The sequence below is a fragment of the Eubalaena glacialis genome, chromosome 7 (genome assembly GCF_028564815.1).
Source record: "Eubalaena glacialis isolate mEubGla1 chromosome 7, mEubGla1.1.hap2.+ XY, whole genome shotgun sequence".
NCBI classification, from domain to species: Eukaryota; Metazoa; Chordata; class Mammalia; order Artiodactyla; family Balaenidae; genus Eubalaena; species Eubalaena glacialis.
This window is the reverse complement of record NC_083722.1, coordinates 74,181,746-74,207,331: the sequence shown is the minus strand read 5'-3', so window position 1 is coordinate 74,207,331 and position 25,586 is coordinate 74,181,746. Positions and strand designations below refer to the sequence as shown.

General features: G+C 45.0%; 1 protein-coding gene across 1 annotated transcript in view; it reads right to left on the bottom strand.

Moving 5' to 3' along the window:
* Window positions 1-25,586, bottom strand: part of BSN (bassoon presynaptic cytomatrix protein) — an 87,946-nt gene that overhangs the window by 51,252 nt on the left and 11,108 nt on the right. Inside the window, exon 2 of the mRNA XM_061196820.1 lies at window positions 13,313-13,324. Coding sequence (XP_061052803.1) covers window positions 13,313-13,324 — 12 coding nt within the window. The remainder of the gene's footprint in view (window positions 1-13,312; window positions 13,325-25,586) is intronic.

The following is a 25,586-nucleotide window of genomic DNA, read 5'->3' as shown; positions in this document are numbered from 1 at the left end:
TGGTTTCAGCTCTGAGTGAAAAAATAGAAGGGGTTCCATCCCTACTCATCTCCCAAAGTCACCCTGTCGGCGCTTGCCCTTCTGTCACTTGCTCCCACAGCCCAGGGCACAGTGCTGGTTCTTGCGCAGGGCTATTCCAACCGCTAAAGAATCCTGCCTTTGGACAAAGGGCCTGCAGCACCGGAAATAACAGGTAATGAAATGAGGAGGAAAGCCTCTGAACAATACCTCTGCCTTGCAATTTCAAATTTATTACAATCAAGAGAACTCAAAGCAAGTGTTCTCACACACAAAACTTTACCATACACAAAATAATTAGAACTTAAATGTGCACACATGTTTGTGTGATGGGGAGGGGTGGGGGATTCGGGGGCTCCCAGAAGGAGAAATGGATGTGGGCTGGCACAGGTAGAGAAAACTCTGGAGGAAGATGGGGGAAGGGGACAGGCTTCCAGAGAGCAGTGGGGGCAGTCTGCCTTTCCTCCACACTGGGTCACCACTCGGTCCTCAGAGCCTGGCACAGGGCCTGGCATACAGGGGGACTCAGTAATTGTGGACTGAATGGTCAATGGCCTGGGGTGAATGATTAGGGAATCAGCGGTCCTGTGTGGTGGTGACGGACACAGCAGGCTTGGAAGATAGTAAATGTGTTGCAACAATCCTGGGGCCACAAGACTTCTGAGGCTGATGAGAGACAGTCTGGGGGCAGAAAGGACTCTGAAGTCCAGGACAGAGATACCAGGGTAGGCCCTGTTCAGGAGTTTCACTCAGAAAGCCCATTTGGGGACTTCCCTGGTGGTCTGCAGTGTTAAGACTCCGTGTTTCCACTGCAGGGTGCACGGGTTCAATCCTAGGAACTAGGATGCCGCCTGCGGTGCGGCCAAAAAAAAGAAAAAAGAAAGCCCATGAGGCAGCTGCCATAATCGCACAAGACACACTGCGCCAGTGCTCACTCTTCCCACCTCCGAAACAGGTGCAAGTGAAATGCCACCAGCCCCACCCAAGTTGCTACCCCTCCCTGGATGCACTCGGCCTCTGCCTTCAAAGCACTCTACAATGGGGTCCTCCCACCCGCAGTCTCCTCTTCTTGCACTGCCTTCAGGCAGGGAGTCCTGAGGCTCCCCAGCTGACCCTCACTCCTCCTAGCTTATGCTCTGCTCTCTTTCTAGAAGGCCCTTTCCTTAAACTCCAAGTCAACCTTCAAAACCCAGCTCAAGCATCCTGCCCTCTATGGGACCTTCCCCAGAGTCTCCAGTCCCCAGAAATCTGCTGTAGACCTTCCTGCAGACTTCCACGGCCTCACACAGGGCAGCTCCCAGTGGTGCCTGAGGGCAGCTCTTTGGTCTCTCTCCCTGCCCTACCTGCATGCAGCACAGGACTAAACACCCAGGCCCAAATGGGGTCGGTGCTAAGGAAGTGTTGATCTAGTGAATGCAATTCTTTACAGGGCTTGTGAAAAAAATCAGAATGACAAAAAATGACATCTCAAGATGGTAAATGAGACTCAAGATTCCAGCAGGAAAAACACGCCCTCTTCATTAAAGGACACTGTAAAAGGAAAGCCACCCACCACCCTTCCAGCCTTCAACAGCACTGTGCCCACTGTTCCACCTTCCCTGTCAGCCTAAAATGTACATGCATGGAGGCTCCTTTTCCCTTTTTGCCAACTCCGTAGTCTTTCCTCTGTGGTCCTCTTGCCCTTCACTTCTGAGGGATCTAACTCAGAACGAGAAATCTAATATCTATCTGTGGCACTTTGGTTCCTAAGCCTCCCTCTCCCTTAGACTGTGAGGGCCAGGAATGTGCTGAGGGTTCCTTTCTAGATCCCTCCTGTTGGAGTTTCACCTATGAGTCTCTCAGGGAGCTTTGCCTGCCACTGGTAGAGATTTCCCAATAACATGAGAGGCTAGGGAGGCCTCCTGCAGGAAGTGCTCCCTCACCCCACCCCTCCTCACCCCATGTGCCTATTCTTTCCTCCTGCTTGAGGAGCTGACCCTCACACACCCCACTGCCCAGGCTGCCATGGGGTAGCTAACTCTCTTGCAAGGCTCCCTGGGCCTGGCCTAAGGCCAGAACCTTCCATCCAAGGAGCAAAAGTCCCTTTCAGGTGGGACCCTTGACCAGGAGAGGTCCTCCCTCGGACTGACCACCAGGAGCTCCCTTCCCTACTCTCTTCCCCTTCCCAGGGCTCAGCATCTGACCAGCAGAGGCTCAGGGATGCCCATGTTCCTACCTGAAACGTGTTCACATGTCGAGAGTGTTAAACTCAGCTACCTGTGCTTAAAATCCATTAAGACAGATGTACTCAAAAGGAAAATGTGAGTCTGAGGGTGGTGATTAAGACCCGAGAAAAAAGTCTGATGAGACGCTGTGTGAGTGTACCTGCGCATGTGTGAGTGTGGGGCACGTGCGTGTGCTCACACGTGTATGCAAGGTTATGTGTGTGAGCACATCAGCACATGTATGACCACACTTTTCATGGCGCATGGAGTTACAGCCCTGAGTAATGAGTAAGACCCTGTCCAGGAGGTCTGCTCCCAAGGGGAAGGGCAAATGCCCTGAGGGACTAGCCCAGCCCTGCGTCCCCGCCAAGAGTGCCCAGGTCAGCCTAAGCCAACAGAGCGGCGAGGGTCACCCCAGTCTGAGGAAGAGCAATGCCAGGTGCACAGTAGGCACTGAGAAAAACATTAGCTCTTTCCTTCCTCCCTTCCTTCCTTCCCTGGCTTACAGCAAGGGGAGTGGGCAGGAAGCCTGGGATTCTGATGCCAAAATCTTTAGGGAAGTGGGAAGTAATGAGAGGTCCAGCCAGCAAGGCCGAGGGAGAGAAAGTGGTAGAACCATATGGCCTGTGGCTGACAAGAGAGGAAGGACCAGGGTCTGAGGGCCAGGCTCATGCAGCCCCAAAGGCCCCCTGGCCAGGAGGGACATGCGAGTGAGTGTGGGTCTGCAGAGCCCTGCCGAGGGGCTGAGGGGAATGCTGCAACCTCAGGCATAGCCAGGCTCTCACCTGGCAGAAGGTGGGGGGAATGTCTGAGAAGGTGCTGGGGACCCAGGATAGTTTGGGATGACTTGGACAGAGGACGTGGTGAGTGCAGATCCAAATGCAAGCTGGGGAGACAAAAGGGGTTAAGGCTACAATGGCAGCCACGGCAGCACAAGTGTGAGGCTTCACCGAACATTAGATCCTTTTTATCAAGAGCTCCAGGGTGCCTGGCACTGGGCTGCACTGCAGATGTTGGTTACCTAGCAGTGAGCAAGGCAAACAAGGCCACTCATCTCATGGAACTTGCCTTATGGTGCAGAGACAGGCAAAGACCAAGAAGACAAATGGATAAGCCTGACTCGTTCAGAACAATACAAATGAGGAAGGAGGGGGATGACCCTCAGAAGAGGGGACCTGAGGAAAGCCACGCAAACACCCTGGTGCATGGGAGCAGACCTTGCTTCTGGACTCCTTCCCGAGCCTCCGCACCTCATCCCAGTGCCTGTCTACATGTCTTTGCTCTACCTGTCCACCAGGCTGCTGAGACTCAAGGATCCCTGCATTATTCATAACAGCCAAAAGGTGGAAACAACCCAAAAGCCCATGGATGGGAAAATGGATACACAAAATGTGGTATATACATACAATGGAATGTTATTCAGACTTAAAAAGGAATGGAGGGACTTCTCTGGTGGCTCGGTGGTTAAGAATCCGCCTGCCAATGCAGGGGACACAGGTTCGAGCCCTGGTCCAGGAAGATCCCACGTGCCGCGGAACAACTAAGCCTGTGTGCCACAACTACTGAGCCTGTGCTCTAGAGCCTGCGAGCCACAACTACTGAGCCCGCGTGCCACAGCTACTGAGGCCCACATGCTTAGAGCCCGTGTTCTGCAATAAGAGAAGCCACCGCAATGAGAAGCCCGCGCACCGCAAGGAAGAGTAGCCCCCGCTCGCCACAACTAGAGAAAGCCCACGCTCAGCAGCAAAGATCCAACGCAGCCAAAAATAAATAAATAAATAAATAAATTTATAAAAGGAAAAAAACAAGCCAGACACAAAAGGCTACATATTTTATGATTTCATTTGCATGAAATATCTAGAATAAGTAAATTAATAGAGAGGGAAAGCAGACTACTAGTTGCTAGAGGCTGGGGGAGGAAGAAATGGGGAGCAACTGCTTCATGGGTATGGGGTTTTCTTTTGGGGTGAAGAGAATGTTTTAGAACTAGATGGAGGTGATGGTTACACATATAAATAAAAAAGATACATGCACTTGGAAATTCATCTTGGGACGATTTGTGACAGCAAAGCTCAGGAAACAACCCCAAAGTCCTCCGTAGGAGTTGGCTGAATAACACTGTGGTCCAACAACATAATGGAATTCTCCACAGCTGTGAAAAGGGATGAGGAAGGTCTCTGAGGACTGCTGTAGGATGATCCTCAGGATCATTGTCAGGGGAACAAAGCCAGGGGCAGAATTGTTAAGCCTAGAATATCTTATTGTGCTACAGTTAAGGAAGCTAGAGCAAACCAGGGAGGCCGGTGTAGGCCCAGTCCGAGGCTAGTGGTCCGAACACCAGCCACAGGGTGTTGCACAGACCCCTCACAGGGTCAAAGCAAACTGGTGCTCGTTGCTGGGAAGGAGAAGTTGCTTCATGGATGTACCAGGAAAGGGAAACACTTAACCCAAAATGAAGGGGTTGTTGGGGTGGGGGCCTCTGCACTCGCTGGGAGCTGGCAAGGTCAGCTGAGCACTTTTTTGGGCTGAGTCGGATCTGGAGTTTCAGCACAGAGTGACAGTATGGCTCACCAAAAACCTGCTAAAAGAATGGCCAACAGAAATCTATCTCCCTGGGCCTTCAGAGCTACTGGTATCACTGTAGGGAATGGCTTCTGGGCTGTCTCCAGCAGTGGAGCGGGGTCCACTCAGCACTCCTCACACGAGGCTCACTCCTGGAAAAGGCTCTGGTCACTTGCTAATTCGGTAATCACGATGCATCCTGGCAGGACTGTGTTGCCTAGGGTGCCAATATAGACAGGTAACTCCTGGGACTTCCCTGGTGGTCCAGTGGTGAGGAATCCGTCGTGCAATGCAGGGGACGCTGGTCCGATCCCTGGTCAGGGAACTAAGATCCCACATGTCGCCGGGCAATTAAGCCCGTGCACCACAACTACAGAGCCCACATGCTCTGGAGCCCACGTGCCACAACTAGAGAGCCCATGCACCGCAACTACTGAGCCCGCGCGCCACAACTAAAGAGAAGCCTGCGCACCTCAATGAAGAGCTTGTGCACCATGACGAAGGGCCCGCACGCCGCAGCCAAACATCCCACGTGCCGCAACTAAGACCCGATCCAGCCAATAAATAAATAAATAAATAAATAAATAAACAGACAGGCAACTCCTGTGATACACCCTGTGTAGTTGGGAAGAAGGAATCAGGCAAAGCTGGTGGCATCTGCTTACAGGACCACACAGCCACTACAATTGGCCCCACAGGAGGAGGAGTCCACTGAGGTTACACACTAGCCAGGCAGCACACCACCTACAGGCAGAGATGAGGCTGAGTCACAGAGGAAAGGGCACTTCCTGTGACAGCTCAGAACAAGGTCTCCAGGGCTAGAGCAGAAGAGGAGAGCAGTGGAGTAGCACCTGTGCCGCTCAAGAGTTCCCAGGCTGCTGGTCCTGGAGGAGCCAGCAGAGGCGAGGCATGACTGTATGGGCCCAGCCCCTCCAGTGGGTGCGGAAGGCCAGGCCCCAGCTGCCCAGTGAGAGGCAGGTACGTGAGCAGCTAAGCAGGGCAGGCCAATCTGCTGATTGAGCACAAAGCTCTGGGAGCAACTCGCCCCACCCACAGAGCAGCTACCCCTCACAGGAGCTGCAGGGGTGTGAGAATCTCATGTGCTGTGCCCCTGACTCACAGCATACCTGTTCTTTCACTCTGCACATGAGAAAGACCTGTCACTAATGAAAGAGCCAGAGGTCAGTGGACAAAGAGCCCTTGGCTCCTGCCCCCAACCCCGTCTCACCCAAACACAGTGACTAATTGCAGAGATCTCAAGTTGAGAAGCTCTCAGGAAACAGGGTCCTCTTTCCCATATCTTTACTTGGTGAGGCTTGTGTCTGACAGTCAGTCATGGTTAGCTCACAGAACACCAAGTTCTCCTGCTTCCCTTATAGCTTAGTCACAGAGAACAGAACTGGAGACCACGCAAAAGCAACAGACGGAGTCCTCTCTATTTCAGCCAAATGCTGTGACTCATTTAAACAAATCCCACATTTTTAAGAAATCTAATAATTACCTCCTATTGAGAAATAAAAGTATAAATTCTTCAGAAACAAACAATGCTAGTGATTGATATACACAAAAAATTGGAAAACTGTCTGGTGTCTTTCTGAGACTGGATATAAACCAGGCTAGACTGAGACTCAGCCTTCACTCTGAGACATCATGGAGCGACTTCAGTGAGGAAGATGACATCCAGGAGACTCTGCCCCAGGGACTACCATCAGAGCCTTGGCCTCTGTTTGCAGCTCTGGACTTAGCTTCACCCTCAAATTTTTTGGCCAAGACACAGAGCCACAAGATAGCACTGGAACAGGTGTTACACTCAGAAGACCAACCTCCAAGAAACCATGCTCTTACTAAGATCTTTCTAGGCTTCTGGTCACTCACATATCTCACGAGGCCTCAGAAAGGAAAGCAGAGCTGAGCCCATTGGACACTGCCATGCCCAGCAGTACAAGTAAGGACCTCTTTAACTTCTGCAGAACCTTCAGGGAGAAGGTCTCATGTGTGATGTTCAGGCAGCTCGGATGGTTGCCACCTGCACTGCAGACCACTTCCTCGGTCCCTCCAATTTTCCTGGCCATACTTCCAGGTTACCCCCCCACCATGGCTTCCTTTTTCTGGAGCCCAGGAACCTCCCTACTTTCCTTCCTCTTGGAGAACTTACTCTCCTCTCTGCTCTCCCAGAGGAGCTTTTCTGATACAGAGTTGGTTTCTGCCATTGGTCACTGACTACATCACAGGGGCGAGGAAAATGAACTGGGGCTTCTTGTCCTGCCTTGATCTAGTCTTAAAGATGGCTCCTCACCTACTCTTTCCTCACGCCTCACAGGCCATTCTTCTGTCTCAAACCCATGTTCAACAATCTCTGTCACTGGCTCCAAGATGGGGCTCTGGGTGGTGACTATAGCCTCTACACATTCCCGGGCTCCAGGCTCCCCTCCTCCACGAATGTCACATACAGTAGCCAGAAGAATTTTCCTAACAAACTCAAGTCCAAATCCTGCCTGCCATTCCAATCCCTCTGACCTCTGGTCTCACCACCCCACTCAACCTGATGTCTGGACGTCCCTCAGTCCAGCCCTCCCTTCCAGCCACTCCCTCATCACTCTTAGTTAACATAGTACTGCAAGTTCTAGCTGCTGTAATAAGGCAAGTAAAAGGAATAAAAAACATACAGATTGGAAAGGAAGAAATAAAACTGTATGTGTTTGCAGATGACATTATTATCTACATTAAAAATCCCAAGGAATCTACAAAAAAATCATAGAACTATTAAATAAGTTCAGCAAGGTTGCAAGACACTAAATAAATATATAAAAATCAATTCCATTTCTATATACTAACAATAAACATGGAGAAATCAAAAGTAAAAACACAATACCACGTACAATCACTCCAAAGAAAATAACACACTTAGGTATACCCTTAAAAACATTTATAGAATCTGTAGCTGAAAATTTCAAAATGCTGAGGAAGGAAACCAAAGAAGACCTAAATAAATGGAAGAGCATACTATCCTCATGAACTAGAATACTCAACATAGAAAAGATGTCAATTCTCCCCAAATTGATCTATAGGTTTAATGCAATTCCTATCAAAATTCCAATAGTTTTTATAGACATAGACAAACTTACTCTAAAATTTATATGGAAAAGCATGGGACCTAGAACATGAAAATAATCTTGTCAAAGGAGAGTAAAGCGGGAGGAATTAACTCTATCCAATATTAAGGCTTACTATATAACTATATGAATTAAGACAGTGTGGTATTAGTAGAAGGATAGACACATAAACTAATGGAAAGAATAAAGGATTCAGAAATAGATCCACACAAATATGCTCAACTGACTTTTTACAAAGGTGCAAAACCAACCAATTGAGGAAGGATAGCCTTTTCAACAAATGGTATTGAAGGAGTTAGACATCCAAAGACTGGAAAACAACAACAACACCACCACCTTGGCCTAAGCCTCAGACTTCATATAAAACTAATTCACAATGGACAATAAACTTAAATGTCAGGAAAATTTTCAAGATCTAGCTAGGCAAAGAGTTCTTAAATTTGATACTTTAAGTATGATCCATTACAGAAAAATTGATAAACTGGACTTCACCAAATTTTAAAAGTTTTGCTTTGTAAAAGCCTATGTAAGAGAATGAGAAGAAAAGCTACAGAGTAAGAGAAAGTATTTGAAAATACATATCCAATAAAGGACTAGTATCCAGAACATATAAAGAACCCTCAAAACTCAATAGAAAAAAAATTAATTAGAAAGTGGGCAAAAGACACGAACAGACCAAATGGCAAAGAAGCATATGAAAAGATGTTCAACATCATTAGCCATTAGGGAAATGCAAATTGAAACCACAATGACGATCAGAATAACTAAACTAAAAAATGATGACAATACCATAGGCTGGAAAAGATGCAAAGAAACTGGATCACTCGCATACTGCTGGTAGAAATGTAAATGGTACAGCCACTCTGGAAAACAGTTTGGTAGTTTCTTTAAAAACTAAGCATGCAACTGTCAAATGACCCAGCCACTGCATTCCTGGCATTTATCCCTGAGAAATGAAAACTTATGTTCACATAAAAACCTGTGCATGGGGGCTTCCCTGGTGGCGCAGTGGTTAAGAATCTACCTGCCAATGCACGGGACACGGGTTCGATCCCTGGTCCGGGAGGATCCCACATGCAGCGGAGCAACTAAGCCCGTGCACCACAACTACTGGGCCTGCGCTCTGGAGCCCATGAGCCACAACTATTGAAGCCCACGTGCCTAGAGCTCATGCTCCGCAACAAGAGAAGCCACTGCAATGAGAGGCCTGCGCACCGCAACAAAAAGGAGCCCCCGCTCGCCACAACTATAGAAAGCCCGTGCACAGCAACGAAGACCCAACGCAGCCAAAAATAAACAAATAAATTAATTTTTTTTAAAAAACCTGTGCATGAATGTTCATAAAAGCTTTATTTGTAACAGACCAAAACTGGAGTCAGCTCAGATGTCCTTCAACAATGAATGGCTGGACACACTGTGGTACATACATACCATGAAGTACTATGCAGCAATAAAAAGGAATGAGTTATTGGTTGACACATCAACTTGGACAAATCTGTATGGAATTATAGGTGAAAAAAAGTGAAAAAAGCCAACCCCAAAAGGTTATGTATGATTCTACTTGTGCAACATTTTTGAAATGACAGAACATTTAAAATGGAGGACAGACTGGTGTTGCCAGGGATTAGGGATGAAATAGAGGGAAGGGGCAGGAGGGAGGCTGGATGTAGTTATAAAAGGACAACACAAGAGATCCTTGTGGTTGGAACTGATCAGAATCTTGACTGTGGTAGTGGGTACACAAATCTGTTCAGGTGATAAAATTGTATACCTTAATTAATAAGCACACATAAAATGAGTACAAGTAAAACTAGGGAAATCTGAATAAGATTGGTGGATTGTATGAATGTCAATATCTTGGTTGTGATATACTACAGTTTTACCACTGGGAGAAACTGGGCAAAATGTAAGAGGAATGTCTCTGTATTGTTTCTTAAAACCACATATGAATCTACAATAATTTCAATTAAAAAAAATATGTCAAAAAAAAAAAATATGTCTCAAATTACCCTACTCTATTGGCTTGCTATTTAAAAAAATTTTTAAACATTTTTAACAGTTTTTAAAAACTGTGAATAAGAAATGTGTTGATATTTCATAATATTACTCTGTGCCTTTGGTGCTCAACCTTATCAGAGTCAACAATCTTTAATAACAAATATAAAGTGAGCTTAAAAATCTCTGGAAAAACAGATATTTTTTAAATGAAGGCAAAATAAAGCATTCGCAGATAAACAAAAGCAGAAAAAAACTGTTGATAGCAAATTGCCTTACAAGAAATAATAAAGGTCAATTATACCTCAGTAAAACTAAGGGTATAAAGAAAAAATAAATTCCTCAGGCAGATAACAAGTGATACCACACAGTAATTCAAATTCACACACACAAAACAACAGAGTGCTGGTGAAGGTAATTACGTAAGTAAGCATAAAAGAAAGTATAATTGCATATTTCTTCTCTTAACTGATAAAAAGGCAATTGCATAAAACTGTATGTGTTGTTGAGCTTATAATGTATAGAAATGTAATATGTCTGACAAAAAGAGCACCAAAGAGGTGGGTGGGAACAAAGCTGTATTGAAGTAGGGAAATGACATCACCTAGTAACTAGAATCCACAGGAAAAAATGAGGAGAATAAGAAGTAGTAAATAAGAAAGTTAATATAACAAACTCCACAAATATATACTTTCTCCCCTTTTTCTCTCAGCTTCTTTAAAAGGTCTATATAAGATTGTATATAACATTACATAATATCATATAAAGTAATAATTATAATGATGTACTGTTATGTTTGTAATATATATAGATATAGTGTGTATAACACTAATAGCACAAAAAGGGGGAAAAGTAATAGAACTGTATAAGAGTAATGTTTCTATATTTCAATGGAATTAAGTAAGCATAAATCTGAAGCAGATTCTGACAAACAAAGATGTATACTGTATAAGTCTTACAGCAACTACTAGACAAATAATCTAAACCTATATAATTTAAAAACCATCAGAGGAACTAAAATGTTAAACCGAAAGTGTCCACTTAATACAAAAGAAGGCAGTAAAGGAAGAAAAGAGGAATAAAGAAGCAATGAGACATATAGAAAACAAAAAGCAAATTAGCAGATGTAAATCAAACTATACCAATAACATCACTTAAATAAAAATCAATTAAACAATCGAATCAAAGACAGAGATTATTAGACTTGATTTTTAAAATCCAACTATATGCTATCTATAAGAGACACATTTTAGAGTCAAAGACATAAATAGCTTAAAATTTTTTTCATGGGAAAATATTATCACACAAACAGCAACCATAAGAGAGCTGGAGTGGCTATACTGATATTAGACAAAATAGACTGTAGAACAGAAAAATGTTACTGAAGATAAAGATCGATTTTAAAAACTCAATTCATTAGAAAGATTTAAATTATATACAATTATTATAATTATATACAATCAATATACAATATCTAATTATATACAATTATAAACATATATACATATATACATAAACATAAATACACCTAGAAACAGAGTGCCAAAATACATGAAGCAAAAACTGACAGAATTAAAGGGAGAAATAGAAAATTCGACAACAATAATTGGAGACCTCAGTACCTTTTTATTTTTAATTTTTTGGCTCCTCAACAAGAGAAGCCACCGCAATGAGAAGCCAGTACACCGCAACGAAGAGTAGCCCCTGCTCGCCGCAACTAGAGAAAGCCCGCGTGCAGCAACGAAGACCCAACGCAGCCAAAAAAAAAAAAGAAATCAATAACAGAAAGACATTTAGGGAATTCACAAATAAGTGTAAGTTAAACAATACACTCCTAAATAGCCAATGGGTCAAAGAAGAAATCACAAGGGAAATTAGAAAATACTTTGAGAGAAATGAAAATGAAAACACAGCATGTCAAAATATATGGGATGCAGCAAAAGCAATGGTCAGAGAGAAATTTATAGCTGTAAACACCTATATTCAAAAGAAGACCTCAAATCAATAACCTAAACTTCCACCTTAATAGGTAGAAAAAGAGCAAAGTAAACACAAGTACAATGACAGAAACAATACAAATTAGAACATAAGTAAATGAACAGAAAATAGAAAAACAAGAGAGAAAATCAAGGAAATAAAATTCTCTTTCTTTGAAAAGATCAACAAAACCAAAAAAACATTCTTTTGATAAAGAAAAAAGAGAAAAGGTCAAATGACTAAAACCAGAAATGAAAGAGGGACACCACTACTGACCTTAAATAAATAAACAGAATTACAAGAGAATACTATGAACATCATATGCCCTTGGTAATTTATTTTATTACTTTTTAAATGTTTTAATTAATTTATTTTTTAAATTAGTTTATTTTTGGCTGTGTTGTGACTTCATTGCTGCGCGCAGGCTCTCTCTAGTTGTAGCTAGCGGGGGCTACTCTTTGTTGCAGTGCGCGGGCTTCTCATTGCGATGGCTTCTTTTGTTGCGGAGCACAGGCTCTAGCGGTGCGGCCTTCAGTAGTTGCAGCATGTAGGCTCAGTAGTTGTGGCTCGTGAGCTCTAGAGCACAGGCTCAGTAGTTCTGATGCACGGCTTAGGTGCTCCGCAGCATGTGGGATCTTCCCGGGCCAGGTCTTGAACTCATGTGCCCTGCATTGGCAGGCAGATTCTTAACCATTGCGCCACCAGGGAAGCCCGCCCTTGGTAATTTAGATGAAATGGACAAATTCCAAGAAAGATGCAAACTACCAAAACAGACTCAAGGGGAAACAAATTTGAATAGACCTATAACAAGTAAAGGGACTGAATTGGTCATTTTAAAACTTCCAACAAAGAAGAGTCCGGGTCCAGATGGCTTCACTGGTAAACTCTAACACTGAAAAAGAATTCATATCAACAAATACACTACAAGAAAAAATAACTACAAGTCAATCTCCTTATGAATATAGATGCAAAAATCCTCGAGAAAATACCAGCAAACCGAATTCAGCAGCCTATTAGAAGGACTATACATCATGACCAAATGGGATTTACTTCTGGAATACAAGCATGGTTGAACATCTGAAAATCAATCAATGTAATATACCATATTAATAGAATGAAGAAAAAAAACACATGATCACATCAACTGATACAGAAAAAGCATTTTACAAAATTCAGTATCTTTTCATGATAAAAGCTGATTTAGGAATAAACTAAGCACAGAAGGAATCTTCCTCAACATGATAAAAGCCATATATGAAAAAAACCCAGCTAACATCATACTCGATGGTAAAAGACTAAAACTCTCCATCTAAGATCAGGAACAAGACAAAGATGTCCACTTTCACCACTTTTATTTAACATAGTACTGGAAGTCTTAACCAGAGCAATTGGGCAAGGAAAATAAATAAAAGGCAGTCATATTATAAAGAAAGAAGTAGGGACTTCCCTGGCGGTCTAGTGGTTAAGATTCCATGCTCCCAATGCAGGGGGCACAGGTTCGATCCCTGGTCAGGGAACTAAGATCCCGCATGCTGCACAGCGTGGCCCAAAAAAAAAAAAGAAAGAAGTAAACTATCTCTACTTGCATATGACATGATCTTGAATATAGTAAAGTCCTAAGGAATCCACTGAAAAACTATTCAAACCAATAAATTAGTTTAGCAAGGTTGCAGGATTCAGGAGCAACATACAGAAGTCAATTTTATTTTCATACACTAGCAATGAACAATACAAAACTGAAATTAAGAAAACAATTCCATTTACAACAGCATCAAAAAGAATAAAATACTTAGGAATAACCTAAACAAACAAAAAATGTGACTTATACACTGAAAACTGCAAAATGTTGAAATAGATTAAAGATCTAAATAAATAGAAAGACATCCATGTTTATGCATCAAACTTAATATTGTAAAGATGACAATATTCCCCAATTGATCTACAGATTCAATGCAATGTGTCAAAATCCTAGCTGGCTCCTTCACAGAAATTGACAAGCCTCTCCTTTCCAAAATTCATATGGAAATGTAAGGGATCCAGAATAGTCAAAAGAGTCTTGAGAAAAAACAAAGTTGGAGGACTCAAACTTCCCAATTTCAAAACTTACTACAATACAACAGTAATCAAGACAGTGTGGTAGTGGCATAAGGATAAGCATATAGATTAATGGAATAGAATTGAGAGTCCAGAAATAAACTTATATGTGTATGGTCAATTGATCTTTGATAAGGATGCCAAGAAAATACAATAGAGAAAAAACAGTTTTTTCAACAAATGGTGCTGGGATAGCCACATGCAAAAGAATGGAGTTGGACTCCTACCTCACACCATACATAGAAATTAACTCTGATGGATCATAGACCTAAATGTAAGTGAAACTCAGAAGAAAAGATAGGAGAAAATCTTCATGACCTTAGGTTGGGCAATAGTTTCTTAGATACAGAACCAAAAGCACAAGTGACCAAAAAATAGGTAAATAGGACTATATCAAAATTAAAAACTTTTTTTTTACTGTAAATGTATCATTAAGAGAGTAAAAAGACAAATCACAAAATGGGAGAAAATACTTGCCAATCAAATCTCTGACAAGAGTCTATTATCCAGAACATACAAATAACTTCTACAACTCAACAATAAAAAGACAACCCAATTTAAAAATAGGCAAAGGATTTGAATAGATATTTCTCTAAAGAAGACATAGACAACAATAACATGAAATATGTTCAAATCATTAGTCATTAGGCGAATGCAAATCAAAACCACAATGTATACCACTTCACACCCATTAGAATGGCTAAAATCAAAAAGAAAGATAATGACAAATGTTCGCAAGGATGTGGAAAAAAAAGGAACCATCATTCACTGCTGTTTGGAATGTAAAATGGTACAGTCACTTTAGAAAAAAGTCCAATAGTTCTCCAAATGTTAAATGTAGAGTTACCAAATGACCCAGCAATTTTACTCCTAGGAATACATCCAAAAGAATTTAAAACATATGTCTACAGAAAAACTTGTACTCAAATGTTCATAACAGAATTACTCATAATAGTCAAAGCCAAAAAGTGGAAACAACCCAAATGTTCATGAGCCTATGAGGGAATAATATTTGGTATATCCATACAATGGAATATTATTGGGCAATAAAAAGGAATGAAGTACTGACACATGCTACATCATGGATGAGCCTTGAACACATGCTAAGTGAAAGAAGTCAGACACAAAAAACCACATACTGCATGATTCTATTTAATCATGAAATGTCCAGAATAGGCAAATCTGTAGAGACAGATAGTAGATTAGTGGCTGCCTAAGCCTGGGGGTGGGGAAGAATAAGAATTGACTGTTAATGGATACAAGGTTTCTTTTGGGGGTGATGAAAATGTTTTAAATTTAGATTGTAGTTTTTGTTGTACAATTCTGTTCTAAAAAACATTGAATGGTACACTTAAAATTGGGTGAATTTTATGTTATGTGAATTGTATCTCAAAAAAGAATTTCAAAATACTACCTGAGGGACTTCCCTGGTGGTCCAGTGGGTAAGACTCCACGCTTCCAATGCAGGCAGCCCGCATTCGATCCCTGGTCAGGGATCCCTGCCACATGCATGCTGCAATTAAGAGCTCGCATGCCGCAACTAAAAGTCCGTGTGCCGCAACTAAGACCAGGCACAGCCAAAATAAATAAATCAATTAAAAAAAAAAATGCTACCTGAGCCTATACCCCCAAATATGCAATATTCATTTCTAAACTGTAAGCATGTGCTATGGTGCTAATGTATTAAGCATTCACAAAGTTAGAAAATAAAAAGTGATATTTTAAAAAAAAATCTTGACTGATGAAATACATAATGGTTTCAATGTCTTTCGTTCGTGGGAGTCAGACCACTAACACCATCACCCCTAGCACCATCAGGCTCTCAGCTCACTCCATGTGCCAGACTCACCCTTTACATAATCAACCTCCTAACAACCACGCAGGGTGGGTACTCTTATCATTTCCATTTTTTTCCAATGAGAAGACTAAAGATTAAAGAAACTAAGCAGCTTAAGGGCACCAGAAAAACAGGCAGCGAGGCTGGGACCTGGCCTGGGAACTTAGGCGCCCCCCTACCCTACTCTAACACTCCCAACTCCTTAAAACTAAGTGCCTCGTCAGAAACACATCAAGGCCAGTTTCTGGGAAACACGCCTCCTGTTTCTTCGGCATTTCATAGGAGAATAAAATGCTCCTGGTAGGACAGAATTTGAGTAAACACTCAGGGAAAAATTCTTGTGATTTATTTGGTTGGAAATTTGAAATTCATGTTCCTGAGGCAAAAGCCTCCCATAAGCAGTGAGGAAACCAGCAAAAACAAAGAAATTTGGGAGGAGGACATGATTAATAGGCAACAGTAAGGACTGCCTAGAACAGTCCTTAGCATGTAGTATGTGCTCAATAAATATTTATTAAATGAATAAATGACCCCAAGCACTATTCTGCCCTGGAGTAGAGGTCTGATCCAACATGGAGCTGGGCTGCACTAAAAAAAATCTTCAAATTTCAAACACCAAAACCTTTAGTGGGAAGAGGTTAGAGAATTGGGGTCCACCCTCCTTCAGATTCAGGGTTGGGTTTCTGAAGGGGCATAGGCAGTGTGTACTAATACAGGTCACCATGGGGACCAAAAAGAAAGGCAAGATGCCGGCACAGATGATTCCTTATGCTGTAAGTGGCCCTGCCCTGCGAGCAGTCTTCTACTCAGATGATTGTGAATCTGAGCAATGCAACCTGCAGAAGGTATGAATAGAGAAAAGGAATTCACACCACATGTCAGGGAAGAAAAAGGAATTTTGCAGGGACCCCTGCATCCAGGAGACAGCCCTAGCTGGAAAAACAGATTAGAACCTGGAAACGCTCTGAAGTTCACAGGCAGAGCCTCAGGAACAAGGGCACTGTCCTACCCCTGCACAGAGCTGCTCAAGCTCACGTTACCCTCAAAGGCTGAGCAAGTACGTGTCCAGCTAGACAAAGGTCTGGTAGCTTGCTTGGAGATATGCCTGGGACACAGGAGTGGCCAAGAGACTCCAAAAGGCACAAGGATTGCTCCAATTCAGGAAGGGACAAGGTGACAAAAAGTTATCTAGGGCCCAAACTGCTGATTCTTTGAGAAGTGAGGGGGGTAGGGAGAAATGTCTCCCCATACTGTTCTGTGAAAAAAAGCTGGCTGCAAAGCAACATATTCAGTGTGATCCCATTTCTTTAAGAAAGTATGTGTGTTGATCTTTTAGCGGCCAGTGGAGAGGGTGGGCGGATTCAAGATGTCAGATGGTGAAGGAGTCACAAGCACAGTGGAGGAAGGTGCAGAAGCCATGGCCAGTGCAGTGGGTGCAGCAGGTAGCACCGACAGCCAAGGCAGGCCAGGTAGTCCTGGAAGCCCTGGTGGCTCAGGTGGCCCTGGGGAGCCGAGGCAATCCTAAGGCCCTGGCATCACAGGAGAGGAAGATGCCACAGCCGGTGGCATTCCCCATACACAGCGGGCACCCCATGCACCAGGGCCTGGTGGCTAGAGGTCCAGGTAACCCACTGCTCCAGTTCACCTTCCCTTGCCTTTGCTGTCACCTATGGAGGTGGAGATCGCCCACCAATTCCTGATCCCAAATGCTGAACTCTCAGGGACAGTTCAGAAGTAGCTCAATGTGAATGGCTGAAGACCCTGGCCAACTCCAAATTTCCATCCCCTCCTGTCTCGACCAGCTTCCTCTGGTGGTGCAGACCCTGCAGAGTTTTGTGCCCCATTTTTTGTTAACCCTTAGCAAGGAAAAGGGGGCTAAGTCTAACTCTGTGCCCCTCCTAGGCAGTGCACCCTTCCCTAGGGCACTGATTTCTGGAGTAGGTGCTACTTTATTATTGCAGCCTAACATTTTGCCTGTGATGGCCCTTGGGTGCTCAAGGTCCACAAGTTTTGTTTGGTGATTAAATGTTTGCTACTACAGAAAATGAAACTGATCTATTTTTAAAAAGTGTGTGTATATGTACACAACAGATTCATGAATATAAATGCTTGGAGAAAGATCTTAGAAATATACACAGAAAAGTAATAATGCTAGAAAAGGAAAGGAAAATAGAAGTTTTACTCAATATATGATTGAATTGTTTGAATATTTACATCAAGAATATATTCATGTCTTACTTATATAATTTTTATTAATTCCAGAAGAGTCTCATCAACAAAGTTAAAACTCAAAATTACCTGGATATATCAGGAGTCGGGAGAGTAACATAAAAAAGGGAAGCCAAGAAAAGAGCATGGGAACAAATACAAAGAACAAGCCTCACTGGCAACAAGACTGCTGCTCAGGCAAGATCTCTGAGAAGCATGGGGGTAGCAGGACCCAAAGAGGGCTGAGAGCTACCTCTCAGCAAGATCCCTTCCTGAAATCCCTGCTGAGTGTCCATACTATTCTTGGAGCCCCCACTATGCCCCACCCTACTGAGTACTCACAAGCCCAGGGCCCACCTGTGCACTAGTCACGGATGAAAATATAGTAAACTTGCTCCCCCTGTCCCAGTCATGCTAAGCAACCACACAGTTAGCACCTTGATCAGTGGTATCACGGTCACCGGAGGGAAGCCACCCCATGCAGGCTTTCCTGCCCCCGCCCACTCCTCTCCACGTCTCTCCTCCCTTAGGGAACATAGCCAGATAGGCGGGACAGTGGGGTCAGTCCTGGGGAGGGGTGGGGGGCGAGGGGGAAGCAGGGTCTCTGTTACATCTGTCTGGAGGCCTGGCCTTGGCTTCCAAAGGTGTGGCTTGTGCTGCTAGGGTTTTAAGAGGCTCACCTTGAAGCCGAAGTTGCAAGGAAGAACTACCTATGAGCCCTGTCACAAGCTGATATGCTGATGAGAGCTACTGGTCTTGCTCCAGGGTGCCCTTGCTGTACACCTGCTTAGAAAAGGGAAATTGGCTGCATCCTTACAGGAGATCCCAACAGGATAGACCAAACTTCCAACTCCAGGAGAAACACCTGGGCCCACCGACCTGGGCCCACCCAGAAGCAAGGCTTCTCCACAGGGAGGCCGCAATTCACCATGGCTGACCCTGAGCCCCATCCCTCCCTAATGTTTCTCAAAGGGTTAGACAGAGTTCCTGCCCTTGGGAAGCCTGGTGGGTGAGCCCCAGTAGCTGTTCACAGCTGCTCAGCACTGTTATACCATGAGAAAAGGAGGGAGCAAGCCCCTTTCTGCTCCTACCCCCAGTACCAAGCCTTTAGACTAAGGCAACAGTCACAGGAAAGGCTCCAATACCATGGTGATGGTATGCTCATGGAAGAGAGAATGGGACCAGAGACCAGGACCCGGCTGGAGAGCAAAAGCAGTTGGGTAGAAAAGAGGAAGCACACTTATGGTCCCAAAGCAAAAAAGGGGACCCCAGAAGCAGGCTTCTGGGAGGAAAGCCTGCTGCTGTGAAAGGCAGCTGCCCATTGGAGTCTGAGGGGATGGGGTGGAGTCAGCCCAAGGCTGCTGGAATATGTTCTCCTCTTCCTGGACAAGCAAAGAATCAGGTCCAGGAGCCATCCACCACTCTTTGGGGCACATGCCCTGGCAATCACTCTGGTCCACCTGGCCTTCTGTCTCACCTGGATACCAGGTTCTCCAGGGTGTAAGATAGAGTCAAAAGGGCTGCACATGGAAGAGGTTTTAAAGGGGCACTCTGACACACTGGCCAGCAGCAGGGATCCTACAGATGACCCTTGTGGGTGGACCATAAGCTTTCCACTTAGTGGGGGAATCTGGTGGAATGACGTCCTGTGCAGATTGTACAATGTGGCTCCACCTGCACTGTGGATCAGAGCTGATGCTGGCCCCTGGCCCACACTGAGCCTCTCAGAGTCTCTCCCCTGGAGAACTGAAATGGGGGAGGGAAAGGAAAACAGGGAGAGGGATGGGTGAGCTGTGAGTTGCCAAGATTCCCACCAGCCTGTTTGGTGAGAAGCCAGACTCACCAGGCTGCAGAAAGCAGCAGCAGGGAGAAGAAGAGAAGCAGATTTGGGAGGAGAAGATGATCTCCCTGGTCCTCATCCCTATCTGAGAGCTGACTATAAACTACTTTTGAGTTCTGAAAGACACAACTCTGATCTTATAATATGGCCCCCTCATTTTGACTTAAGGCTGTCCAAGTTGGATTATGATATTTCCCACCAGAAGTGTTCTTTGACCATCTGCACTCTGCTCACCTGCTCCTACCGACCTGGGGAGCCCAGGCCTGGGCCTAGGAAGAGGTTCCATTCCCAAACAAAAGACTGTTTAAGGGACTTCCCTGGTGGTCCAGTGGCTAAGACTCCACGCTCACAATGCAGGGGGCCCGGGTTTGATCCCTGGTCAGGGAACTAGATCCTACAAGCCACAACTAAGAGTTCGCATGCTCCAACTAAAAAAAGATCCCACATTGCCACAACTAAAGATCCCGCATGCCGCAACTAAGACCCGGCGCAGTCAAATAAATAAATATTAAAAAAAAAAAAAAGACTGTTTAAGATCTCTTATGGATACCAAACAAAATCATCGACATTCCTGTCCTCAAAAAAGTCTTTATGTCAGATTAAGTCCATTGTGGTACAGACTCAAGTTTTCCCAAGAAAAGGGGTCCTGCTAACCCAACATTAAACACTATTTCAGCCAAAGGGGAGAGGTGAGAGGGCAAGTGATGGCATAGTGATGGCCCATATGGAGATGTCCACTGGGAGTGGGAGGACCAGAGCTGGAGAGTTTGGGGAGCCGTCAGCACACAGCACCTTTTGCGTAGAAGCCTTGGGCAGGCCTAGTGAGAAGAAGAGATTTGGCTGAGGGCTGAGTCTTGGGGACCTCATCAGACAGAGCAAGCAGTGCCACAAAGAAGACCGACAAGTAAACAAGGACATGCTACAAAACCAAGAAGGGAGTTTCAAGAAGGAGAGCATGGTCAGGAGCGTCTGAGCCCACAGGGAGGTCTAAGCAGCTAAGGACAGGAACCTGGCCATTAGGCTGTCCCTGGAGCACCGGGAGGTAACAGGGTCAGGGTGTGTGTGTGTGTGTGTGTGTGTGTGTGGAGGTAACAGGGTCAGAGGGTGTGTGTGTGTGTGTGTGTGTGTGCATGTGTGTGTGTGTACGAGCAGCCATCATCTGAGGCTCAGGCCTGTCCAGCTACAAAAAGTCTGGCAGGACACCAGTACACTGAGACCCCCATGGGGGCACCTAAGAAGTTTTGCTGCTCCTTTCTCTGAACTGTGGCTTTGGCTGAGTCTCTCATGCTGACCCAGACTGTGGGATCCAAGTAGACTGACTACTGCATTTCCTCTGTGAACTCAGAGCCTGCACAGACCCAGATACACAGCAGGATTAATAAATGCTTGTTGAATGAACAAACGCTGAACAAAAATAAATAATGAACAAAAATGTTGGACAAAGAACCAGCATTCTCAGAATGAGAACCGTTTGGGAGCAAAGCCTTTCCTGGGGATAAAGCAGGGCTTCTGGAGAAATTAATTTTTCGGGGGAGGGTGTCGGTGGTGCTGTATAGATCCTAGGTGTCTAAACCCCAAGGCAGGTCATGGAATAACAACCAGCACCCTTTATCAGAATCGCTTATACCGATTCTGAAAAGTGGCCATGGGTCTTATTCCTGAAGGCTGTACACTCCACAAGGTCCTGGAGCTTGTGGGCTTGTTCAGAAGGTACTCCCTGCATCCATGCCAGCACATAAAAAAAGACTGAATGACTTCTGTCCTCGTTCCCAACTGAACCCTGAGGCCTCTGGGGCCTGACACAGAGTGAGTGCTCTACAAGAGTGAGTTGTTTGGAAGAGAATGCAGCAGAGGCCTTGCCCCTAAACTCCATCTAGTGGGGGCTGGGCTCTTTTCTTCTGGCCCTGGAGCCTTATACCCCCAAGGCCACCCTGAGATTGTCACCTGCTCCCCACCCCTAGCCCACTCTACCCAAGGGCAGAGAGTGCACCAAGCAGGCCAGTGCTGCACACCGGACGTCTGATCCCTTTACTGGACACATGGAAGTTTCCTCATCCCAAAGTAGCGAGGGAGATTCACTGAACAGAGGCCAGGGTGGGCAGTCCAGGCTCCTCCTCCTGGTCCTGCCCCACCTTGCTATGGGGTTCTTGGAAACGCCCATTACCTCTCTGGCTTCAGTCTTTCCATCCCTCAACAGTGATTCCGACCCTCTATTGGCCAGAGCTACACAGAGGAAAAAATACTGTATAAGCAAAATCACTCAATTATTACTAAGTATTGTTACTATCTTTCCAAAAGCTATGTACATCTTTATCTGAATGTCTTGTTTCTCCTGAGCCACCAGTAGGGACTAAGGAAAAGGAAGCTGAGGGAGCCTGACCAAGGCCCATGTTCCCTGAAAACCTTGCCAGGAGACTCAGCCTTAATTACTCCTGGGGTCACTGCCCCTGCATCACACCAGCCTGAGAGTCCCAGAATAAGGGCTCATATGGGAGTACAGGGAACACAGGACGGTTTCCAAAAAGGCAAAGCTTCTGGTTTCCTCTTTTATCATGCCACTTAAAACAGGTTTTCAGCACCACCAGGAGTGGTACTCCTTGAGCAGGAGTCAAGGTCTTGGCAACTGAAAGGGGCAGTGTTGCCCCCAAGGGTCCCCACCAGGCTCTATGAATTGAGGACAGGGAGGACATTTTTCTTTCTCACACCACACTCAGGGGTGTGGAGGTTCTTACCATTTAGAAAAGGACCTGGTCAAGGGGGAGGGAGGGTAAGGGAGGGAAGGATTTGGAGTTTGGGATTAGCAGAGGCAAATTATTATATAGGATGGATAAACAACAAGGTCCTACTGTATAGCCCAGGGAACTATATTCAGTATTCTGTGACAAACCATAATGGAAAAGAATATGAAAAAGAATATATTTTTAAAATATTTTTAAAAAATAAAAGGAGCTGGTAGTGTGACAACTGTCCCTGGAGCCCTGGATGTGTTTCCCAGGGTTCCTCATACCTGACTGGGTACCTGGGTAGGGACAGCACAGAGGCCATGTACCTGCTGCCCCTCAGTCTGTGTTTCAGCTCAGGCAATCTAAGGGGTACACCATGCTGGCCAGGGAGGTGCCAAGTACCAATGAGAGCAGGGATCCTTGGAGGGGCTCCACCATACACCCTGACAAAGCTGGGGAGTAAAGGGTAGGGTGGGGGCAGACCTGGTCTGTTGGGAGAATCTAGAGCAAGCTGCCCTGTTCTGTCTCTTCCCTTCCTTCCTTTCTTCCACAGGTTCAGCCTGCATCACAGCTCCCTGAAAGCACCCTGGCAGGAAGCCCCTCTCACCCTGGCAGTTGGCACTAAGCACTATCATTTGCAAAAGTGCTTCAGTACAGGAGGGGAGCAGAGAAGAATGCTTGGCCACTGGGAAAGACCTACTCCAGTCCACTGGCTTTGGAGCCAGCTCCGTGTGCCACAGCCTGCACCCGGGCCCCAGGGCCCAGAGAAATGTACATCACAGAGTCAAATTATGTTATCTCTACCCCAGATGCCCATGAGCAGATCACCACCCCAGAGCAGCAACCCCAGACCTGGAGCTCCCTCCCTCCTGCCCTCTTCCCAATCCCCAAAATCTGCCAAGGGAACCCTCTCCCACACCACAGTCCAGCCTTCCTGGAGTTTCATGAACATAAGTGAGGGTTAAGAAGGAACAGTGATACTCTTCCTACAGTGAGAGGGTGTTCTCTGTGGCTCTGGTGGTCTGGGCTTCAGACCCAACCAGCAATGAATTCTGAGAGCCTGTGGGATGGGCCGGAACTTTCAAGTAAACTCTCTGGTCTGAGGCTCAAATTCTGTATCTATTTTAGCAGCTGTGTGTGAAGATGAGAAGGATGGACCACAGTGGGCTTTCTGAGCATCTCCCAATGAGTGAGTCAGAGCTCCCAGAGGGCAGAGACCATACCTTCAATCAAGTTTAACTCAAAGATTCTCTGTAGTAGGAAACAGGGATGCTAATCTACCTGTTCACCTTTATATCCTCAGCCCTGGGCAGGAACCAGGCACCAGTTGGCATTTAATGCCAGGCCTCTTGTGAATGTTTTCATTTCTGGCACTTCATTTGATAAAATAAATGCTTGTTGAGTTGAACATACTTGACTTGCCCTCTTGGAACTCCAGTATGGCCTCAATTTATTCCTCTTCCTTATTTCTTTCTCAGAGTGCTTGTAGGAACCAGGTGGCATCAACATTAAAGCATTTGCAGGTGAAGTGCTACTTTATGTTTTTAGCCGGGACTAGAATACCCAGCTGCCTACTTAACATCTCACTTGGATGCCTCTAAAACACAAGCTGTCCAGGAAAAAACTCCTGATCTTAGACCCCATCCTTGTTGCCTCCAGTGTTCACCAGATGCTCAGGTCAAAACTCAGGAGTCCTCCTGACTCCTTTCTTTTTCTAACCCTTCACAGCCAACCCTTCAGCCATCCTGCTGACTCTACAGCCAGAATATATTCAGAAGTTGAGCACTTTTCAGCACTCTCACCCACCTCCCCACTCCCCATCGCCCCCTCCTCATTCTCGTCCAGTGACCATCCTCTCACACCTGAATACTGTTCAAGCCCCTCACTAGCTCCCAGCTTCTGCCCTTGCCCCTCAGGCTTGGCAACACATAGCAAAATGTGCATTCACCATTTTGTTTCCGCATCCAACAGGAAACTATCCCACAGATACAGCGGAAAAAACACAAAATATCCCATAGATACACTGGTAAAAATACAAAATGACACAGATACCAGGTTCCTCACTGTGGTGCTATTTGTAAGAGCAAAAGCCTGGACACAGGTTGATGTCCAAGGGAAAACCATAGCATGTGCACATGATAGAGCAGTGCCCAGATGCAAAAAGGAATCACGAGAATTTCTATATTCTGCTATGAGGAGATCTTCAGGATATATTAAGTGAAAAAAAGGCAAAGTATAGAATAGTGTTTAGAATCTGTTACCTTTTATATAAAAAAGAAAGGTAAATAAATGTACATTTTTCCTCATATTTTCAAAAAGAAACAATGGAAAAATCTGATAAAAATGGTTTCTTATCAGGGAAGGCAGAGAACAAAGTGGAAGGCAACAAGATGGAACTAGACTTCTCTCAATACACCTTGTTTTATTTGGAATCACATGAAACTTTTACATAATTTTAAGAAAATTAAATGGTAAAGAAAAAATATGGTAGATGGCATTGTTCTCCATTCTTTACCTTCCGTGGATTTCTGCCCTTTACCATGTGACTTTGCAATTCCTCCCACTAGAAGTGCAGTACATTTTCCCAGCTGAAGGAGACTCTATTTTTGAAAATAATCTCAGCGAAATTTCCAGTCTCATATGCTCTTTTTTTTTTGGCCAAGCTACATGGCATGCGGGATCTTAGTTCCCCAACCAGGGATCGAACCCGCGCCCCCTGCAGTTCTAACCACTGGACCACCAGTGAATTCCCTCGTAGGATCTTTTTTTAAAAAATTATTTATTTTTATTTTTTTGCTGTGTTGGGTCTTCGTTGCTGCGCGCGGGCTTCCTCTAGTTGCGCCAAGGGAGTTCTCCTCTTCGTTGCGGTGCGCAGACTTCTCATTGCAGTGGCTTCTCTTGTTGTGGAGCACGGGCTCTAGGCGCGTGGGCTTCAGTAGTTGCGGCATGTGGGCTCAGTAATTGTGGCTTGCGGGCTCTAGAGCGCAGGCTCAGTAGTTGTGGCACACGGGCTTA